The sequence below is a fragment of the Pipistrellus hanaki genome (genome assembly GCF_964339955.1).
Source record: "Pipistrellus hanaki genome assembly, chromosome: 1".
Classification (NCBI taxonomy): domain Eukaryota; kingdom Metazoa; phylum Chordata; class Mammalia; order Chiroptera; family Vespertilionidae; genus Pipistrellus; species Pipistrellus hanaki.
Window position 1 is genome coordinate 22,913,354 of NC_140503.1, and position 8,689 is coordinate 22,922,042.

General features: G+C 43.0%; 1 protein-coding gene across 1 annotated transcript in view; it reads left to right on the top strand.

The window, feature by feature from the left end:
* The window catches only part of DPF3 (double PHD fingers 3), a 250,785-nt gene extending 242,540 nt beyond the window's left edge, over nucleotides 1-8,245 (top strand). The window contains exons 10-11 of the mRNA XM_084893529.1: nucleotides 7,017-7,098; nucleotides 7,620-8,245. Of these exons, the coding sequence (XP_084749655.1) occupies nucleotides 7,017-7,098; nucleotides 7,620-7,690 (153 nt within the window). The 3' untranslated portion in view covers nucleotides 7,691-8,245. The remainder of the gene's footprint in view (nucleotides 1-7,016; nucleotides 7,099-7,619) is intronic.
* Nucleotides 8,246-8,689: the final 444 nt, after the last annotated feature.

An 8,689-nucleotide genomic window follows, 5' to 3' on the forward strand; every position in this document is an offset into this window, starting at 1 on the left:
TGGAGAGGGTGCAGGCTGGGCTGAGGGACTACCCCCCATTCCCATGTATGAAGTTGTGCATCAGGTCTCTAGTGTATTTATATACAGGGTGTCCCCAAAAATTTATATACACTTTAACAGCTGATAACTCAATTTCCTAAATGAAATTTTAATAAACATTGCTTTTATAATTATTCAACATGTATATATTTTTGGGGACATCCTATGTATCTATAGCTATCTGTGTGCATATACCCGTATGGATAGATACAAAAATAAATATAGATTGTGCATGTGGATGTACACATACATTTATTTATTTCCTAACTCTGTCAGCTGAGAGGGTAAGCAATGACAACCCAGAAGCAGTGAGGACCTCTAGCACCCAGATATTGGTTTCTAAATACAGTTGATCTTTGAAAAAATGTGGCGTTAGGGTGCCAATTCTCATGCATTAAAAAAATCTGCTGTATAAATCCTGGCTGTAAAAACCAGCAGGGCCTGTGACTGAGTGAGATAGAAGTCTGTGAGTCCCAGGCATTCCTCTTAAAGGGCCCACACATGGACTTACATGGACTCACTCCCTCTGAGCTCCAGTGCTGGGCAGCAGCTTGAAAGGCACCAGGGACCTATGGGGAGGAACTGAATTGTCTGTCATCAGGGTGAGAGCTGGAGGGGCAGCTTTCTCACAGACAAAAGTGCTGACAGAGGCTATTGTTCCTTTGATGAGTCTACCCCCAACAGAGTCAGCAGGAAGGCACCATATCTGAGTCTCCATTAACCTGGCTCACATTGTTCTCTACCCTGGTGATTCTCTGAGACCCTGCCCCACCCAATTTGCAGGCCACCCACACTGTTTCCAGTGGCTTTTACATATAAATGGCCTTTCTTGGCTTATGCTTCAGACTTTCCTAAAATCTCTCAAACAAGCAGCATCTGGCCTTAGTGTGGCCTATACCTCTTGCTAAGGCAGCTAACCTTGGTTCTAAGCTTTGCCTATCTTGGACACCTCCAAGCCCAGCACAAGCAGATCACTTTGTAGCTCATGTTGGTGGCTCTGCTCAGAACACAGGTGGTGGCTGATCTTGGCCTGTACCTCCAGGGAGGCCCCAGAGTCAGTGCACCCAGAAGAAAGCTTCATACTACCACATTAAAACACCACCCAACCACCTCCACAAGCAACACACTCAAGAGGCATACTCAGCTGGCATCAGAGCCCCACTGAAGTATGTCCTGCTCTGTGGAGTGGGCCACTGCACAGCTGATCCTCCACAGTGGGGGAGGGCACACATTGAGTGCTCAGCTCTGGTGAATGGGGAGGCTTTGCCATTGGACCCTATAGAACATCTACTACATAAGACCACTCTGCCAAGCCTGGGAGATGTAGCAGCTCTACCTAATACATAGAAATAAACACAGGAGGCTGCCAAAATGAGGAGACAGAGAAGCATTCTCAAATAAAAGAACAGAACAAAATTCCAAAAAAAAAAAAAAAAAAGAACTAAAACAAAATGGAAACAAATAATCTACTAGATGTAGAGTTCAAAACACTGGTTATAAGGATGCTCAATGAACTAAGTGAGAACTTCAACAGTTTACAAAAGGTCATAGAAACCAGAAAAAAAAGAACCAGTCAGAAATGAAGGCAACACTAACTGAAATGAAGAAAAATTTATAGATAATCAACAGTAGAGTAGACAAAACTGAAAATTAAATCAGTGATTTGGAATATAAGGAAGCAAAAAACACCCAATCAGAACAGCAGAAAGAAAAAAAGAATCCAAAAATATGAAGATATGTAAGGAGCCTCTGGGAAACTTCAAATGTGCCAACATTTGCATCATGCATGTGCCAGAGGAAAAAAGAGGGGACAAGAAATTGAAAACATATTTGAAAAAATAATGTCACAAAACTTCCCTAATATGATGAAAGAAATAGATACACAAGTCCAAGAAGCACAGAGTCCCAAACAAGATGAACCCAAAGAAGCCCACACCAAGACACATCATAATTAAAACACCAAAGGTGAAAGACAAAGGGAGAATCTTAAAAGCAGCAAGAGAAAAGAAGTTACTTACTTACAAGGGAGCTCCCATAGATTGTCAGCTGATTTCTTAACAGAAACTTTGCAGGCCGGAGGCATTGGCAAGAAATATTCAAAGTGATGAAAAGCAGGGACCCACAACCAAGATCGTTCTATCCAACAAAACTATCATTTAGAATTGAAGGACAGGTAAAGAGGTTTCCAGACAAGAAAAAGCTAATGGAGTTCATCAACACCAAACCAGTATTGAAAGAAATGTGAAGGAGTGAAGAAGAAGAAGAAGAAGAAGAAGAAGAAGAAGAAGAAGAAGAAGAAGAAGAAGAAGAAGAAGGAGAAGAAGAAGAAGAAGAAGGAGAAGAAGGAAAAGGAGAAGAAGGAAAAGGAAAAGAAGGAGAAGGAGAAGGAGAAGGAGAAGGAGAAGGAGAAGGAGAAGGAGGAGAAGGAGAAAAAGAAACAAAATGGCAATGAATACATATCTATCATCAATTGAATCTAAAAAACAAATAAGCAGAACAAACAAACTCAGATACAGAGAACATGTAAAACTGTAACTGAAAAATAAAAAACGATTTAAAAAAGAAAACATGGTAAGTAAATACCCTGTGGGATCCTGGGGGGAGGGTCATAAGTGGGAAAACTGGTGAAATTCAAATGAGGTCTGCAGATTAGTTAGTAGTGTCATTACAGTAATTTCCTGCTTGTCATGATTGTACTATAATAATGTAGATGTTACCATTAGGGGAAGCCGAATAAAGTGTGTACAAGAATTCTTTGTACCATTCTTGCAACATTTCCTTAAGACTAAAAGTATTTCATAATAAAAAATAAAAAATAATAGGATGTTTCCTAGCATCTTCCAAAGGTAACAAAGTTTTTTTTTAAAAAAAAATATACTATCTTTATGAAATCAAGGATTTAAACATATTTAATTTGTTTCTATCCATTGCAGTTAAAACTGTCCTATCTTTGGCCAATGGGAATGTAATTAGGGTGGATCCTGAGATTTTTTTACTCAGGCACCCTGAGTCTTTATGACTCTAATAGTTTGAAAATGTTCTTGTTTTCCAATATATAAAAGTATTTATTAATTTCAAGCTCCAGACCTGAAATCAGCCATTTCTCCAATGATTTATGTGTGTGTGTGTTTTTTAAGTGGGCAATGATCTTTAGAGAAAATAACATGAATGCTAGAGGGTGCTGAATTTTTACTGTATTATTCATAGTTTTGGGGTATTTTCAATGGACAGAGCTAGGAAATATGTTTTGTTTGTTTTAAAGATAAAAAGCACCATAAATTAACATTGATACTTCCAATTCATGCACAGGATTAACTGAGTCTATGGGTGCTGTTTCTATTCTGCTTAATTATGAGTTTTTATTTAATGTCATTGATCTTACATCTATATTTTCTTTCAACCCTGTCAAAATTGTTTCTTCTCAATACCACCCATTTAATTCACAAACAAAAGTCTCTATTCTCTATTCCACTATTATCAACAACAATATGATTTCTAAAAAGAAATACACACACACACACACACACACACACACTCACTTATTTTTGTCCTAAGATGTATTTGACTAAGGATATACAATCAACTTATTTTCAAGTCACTTGGAATAATTTCTTTCTATTTGGTTAGGTCATCAACTAATACATAATCAGATGGCTTTGTTTTATTTTTCTTTTGTTTTTAGGGATAATTAAAATGTGAATTTTGCTTTATGACTATGTAAAATATTTACTGGTTCCCAAATCAAATTTATATTCAAAGAAATCTAGCTTCTATCTCTATCTCTTTTACACTGTCCTCTCACTTTACTTATAGGTAACCATTTAAAAAGGCATGATTTATCTTTCCATTTTGTTTTAGGGTAAACATATGTATGTGCATATGAATTCATAAAAACATGGATGCATCTTAGAAAATAGCAACTGATATACATATTTTCTGCACCTTGCTCTTTTATTAAAAATCCTGGAGATTATGCAACACATAGCAATGCATAAATATAATCTTATTTTCTGTCTACAGCTGCATAGTTCTTCATTAGTTAATTCAACCAGTCTCTTATCGATGGACACTTGGGTTGGTTCTGGTCCTTGGCTTTACAAATAGTGTTCATGCTGAGGTATTTTTGTTGATATTGACTTGGCAGAGCCTTAGGGGAGGAATCAAGGAGTGAGGCTGCTTGGGCAATAGGGTTTCTCTCACAGAGTCAGGGATTTATACTGCACATCCCAGAATGGGATTTCCATTTTCTGGAACTGTAGCCATAGGTGGATCCTGGGTCTTGGATACTTGGGAGTAAGAGGTCCTTAAACTGTGTTTCTCATGTGGGTTAGCATGAGCTGGAATTTCTTGGTGGTTTTGACAGGCAATTATCCTGAAAAATAGATGGGAAAGAAGAGATTATGGTGTTAGTGATCAACCCATGCAAAAATCATTTAAACCCACAGATGCCTGCTTTCTCTTTAGGAGAGTTCAATCTGGGCATTCAACCTTCTTGTATTTCTCATGTTGGCACTGTAGTAGGGTTATCAGTATCTTTAGGACACTGGTCATACTGTTTCGGATAAGTCTATCTATATTTTCATCTTTGTCCTAACTTCTCTCTCCTCGCATTGCCCCTGTATTATGTTGTCATATAGCTTGCTTCTGCTCTGACAACCCTGGTGCAACTCTTTTAGAATAAACCACACTGTCCTGCTTTCATTCTACTTCTCTGACTGCTTCTTAGTCTCTCTATTTTTTCTTTCCAAGCGTCTATGCTTGGCCTTTGTCTCAGAACCTTAGATGAGTCCTTGATTTTTCAGAAGTAGCTTTTCAACAAAAGCTACTCTTTCCTAAAAAAATGTATATTTATTTCTCTCTGTATACAGAATTGTGCATAAAATTTCAAGGAGTTCATGAACACCTTTCCATGAGCACGAATTCAAGGACTTCTTCTCTCACACACTTCAGGCTTCCTCTCCCAGGACCATCATTGCTGTTTAACCACAAATGACTGCCAAATCCACCTCCACACCCAGGCCTCTTTTCTGACCTCCACATGCCCCTAGGACATCCCTCCCACAAAATCTGTAGAACATATCGATAGCTGAGGTTACTTTTTCCTTCCATAGATCTGTTTCTCTGCCCATGTCTCAATAGGTAGCTATATTATTTGACTTGCTGTCCATGCCATAACCCAGGAGATATTCTCAATTTCTTCCCTATCATTCTCCACATCTAGTCGGTGACTCTTAGATGGAAGCAAGGCCCTTTGCTTTCCCTCATGACACAGCCCTAGTTCAGGCCACCGTCATCTCCCACCTGGAAGTCTACAGCAGCTTTTTAATTGGTCTCTGGTCTCTAGAAGCAATCTCTCCCCACCCGGGTAACTATTTTTGCACAGTAGCCAGTGAGATCTTTCTAAATTGCAAGTCTGACTATGTCACTCCACTGTTGCTGACTCTTCAAAAGCCTTCCCATTGCCCGGGTGAAAAGTCTTGGCATGATACAAAAGGCCTTTCATGGTCTCTCCCTCTTCATTGTTTGCTCACCTGGGTTTCCAACTTCGATATCTACTTTTTTCCAGGATCTCTGCGCAGGTGAGATTTGATACAAAACATAATTTTACAAACATCATATAAGCTATCAAAGCAGATCCAAAGATCACTGAATAGAACAGGGCTGGAGAGTGGGTGACCAGATCACAAACCTTTACTGAGGAGCTTCTATGCACAAGGAAGTTCTGAAGGAGATGCAGAGATGAATAATTCAAGGTTCTGCCCCACGGGCCCCACAGACAAGAGGCATGTTCCAAATGAACCATTCAACAGCATAGTTAGATGTCTACCACATACCGGGCTTTGTAACGTCAGGGACAAGGCAGTTCAATGTCCTAAGGGAAAGAACTATGGGGATGCAAGCAGGGATAGACTAGTGAAGCCTCTGTGGGAAGAAGGGGTTGAAACTTGAAGAGTGGGCAGGGAATGGGCCAGAAGAGAAGGGGTCATGGACTGGGAGAGCCTCCAGGCAGAAGGACCTGAAGGAGCCCAGGTGCATACTGTGTCCTTGGAAATGAACCACAGCAGGAGGGCCCTGTTCTCACCTGGGCTCCAGCCTCCAGCTCCTGAGGAGGTTTTTGGGAGCTGAAAAATGGCTTCATTTGCATTTCCCTACATTCACATATGAAACGCTAAAATGGTTCTGAGGTGTCATGGATGCTCCCACCAAGTCTGGTTGTTGCGGGTTTCACAGATAGAAAGAGTGAGGTTCAGAGGAATTGAAGTACAGTTTTCAGACATCTAAAGCATATTTTGTGAACGAGGCAATCATCATGGGAATATAGAAAAGTATGAATTTAGTTCTTTGCCCTTATAGAGGCAGAGTTATTGGCTATGGGAGTTCAAAGGAATAAAAAATCCCTTTTAGCTTACATGTAAGGTGGTAGTCAAGAAAGGCTTCTTGGAGGAGGTATGATTTGAGCAGAATCCTAAATTAAGGGTAGGATTTGCCATAGTTGGGGATGTAGGGCACATTCTAGGTATGGCAAAGCATGCTCAGGGGACAATGAAGATTCTAAATAGGTTTGGGAAAGGGGCATACAGGGAGATTGATCTATGGAAATAAGGCTGGTGGAGCCCTGGCTGGTGTGGCTCAATTGGTTGGAGCATGGTCCTATATACCATAAGGGTCAAGGGTTCAATTCCCAGTCAGGTTTGATCCCCAGTTAGGGTGCACATGGGAGACAACTGATAAATGTTTCACTCATGCATCGCTGTTTTTCTCTCTCTCCCTCTGCCTTCCTCTCTCTATAAAAATCAGTAGAAGCATGTGTTTGGGTGAGGATTAAAAAAAAAAAATAAGAAGAAGAAAGAAAGCCAGTTTCAGCTGGCAATTCAACAAAAACAAAAAAGAAGTAAGGCTGGTAGAATAGGGAGGACATTGGCCTTAAATAATTCAGTCTCGTTTTCCTCCTCACCACCTACCCTGTATTCCACCAGGACCAGCTCCTCTTCTGTGATGACTGTGACCGTGGCTACCACATGTACTGTCTAAATCCCCCTGTGGCTGAGCCCCCAGAAGGTAATGGTGATGAGGTCAACAATCACAACAGCAGCTACCGCTCCCACTTATCGGGGCCCACTAGGGTTCTGGCCTTGTGCTGAGGGCTTTACATATCTTGTCTCATTGAATCATCACAACCCTACGAGGTGGTTACGACCACTACCGTTTGACAGATGAAGAAACCGAGGCACAGTTTGACCTCCTGAAATGTCAACTTGAGGCCCGGAGAGATGTTTGCCAGACTCGTGGCTGAAGTGGTGGGAGGCGGAGCTTCTCAGGCCTGGGGCTGCTGGTTAAGAAGACAGGACCAAGGAGCAAGGGTCTTCCCAACAGTCCAGCTGGTCCTCTCGGAGCACTTGCGGTTTTCTGAGCAGCATTTGCTCTCCTGAGCTACAGACCCCAGCATGCTTTCAGCACTGGGATTCGGTCTCTGCATTGTGGAAGTCCAAAGAAAACAGGGCTTAAAAGAAGGGAGGGCCCAGGGTGGAGCTTGAGGGTGGGGAGAGATGCCGCTGGTCACGCTGTCTTGTCTCTCGTAGGAAGCTGGAGCTGCCACTTATGCTGGGAACTGCTCAAAGAAAAAGCCTCGGCCTTCGGCTGCCAAGCCTAGGGCCCCGGGTCGCCGCAGGTGACTTGCTGCTGGAGAGGTGGAACCAGAGCCCAGTTCAAAGCTGATTGAGCCCCTTACTCCCTTGTATCCAGACAGACCGACTGTGAGGAAAGCCAGTGACCAGAGGGCATGACGCGGGGAACCAAGAGGGCGAGGTGTCTGCGTGGCTTCCACACACAGGTCTCCTCATGCCAGCCCACCCCACCTTGTTTCAACCCGAAGGATCTCTGTTTGGAGAACAGCCCAGCCCTGCCAAGCCCTCTCCCATTTACTCAGCATTGCGGCCCTCTCGCTGGTTCCCACCGTCCATTATTTGTGTGTAGTCCGCTGTTTTCTATCTATTGTCTTCTAAGAAGTCTTCTCCCAGCCCCCTGCCTCCCCTGTAGGCTGTTCACCCTGAAGCCAGCGGAGGAACCAAGGGCTGTGAGGAAGCCTCTCTGGAAACTTCTAGACCCAGAGCCTGGAGGCTGTCTTGACAGTGAAAGCCCCTCCTTGTTGCTTGTCTCTGTGAAGAGGAAGAGCTGCCTTCTGAGCCGGACAGATGCCAGTGGCATCACAGCCAGGGTGGTCTCCGCAAGGGGCTGGGGAGGGAGGTGGAGGCCCTGGGGTTGGGGGAGGGGGGAGGGAGGAGACATTCTGAAGACAGCCCTGCAACAGCCAAGAAGTATTTGCTACCCATCGGTAATGCTCTGCTGTGCGGTTCCTTCACCCTCAGAACTGGGTTATCCTTGAGGTGAGACAAGCCACAGCCACTGGCAGAGAAAGATGCTAAACTCTGCCTCCCAACCCGCCGGGTCTGGAGCTACCCCTGCAGGTGGGGGGTCGGGGTGAGGATGGGGCAAGCGGTTCAAGATCCAGGAAGGCGAGTGAAGAAGCCTACACCGTTGAAAATCTAAATGTTGGTAAGAAGGACTGCGCCTTCGAGAATTCAATTCAGTTCTTCAGTATTGATGTGACACTACGCATCCCCTTTCCCAAGTGGTTCTTCCTTCCGCCAAG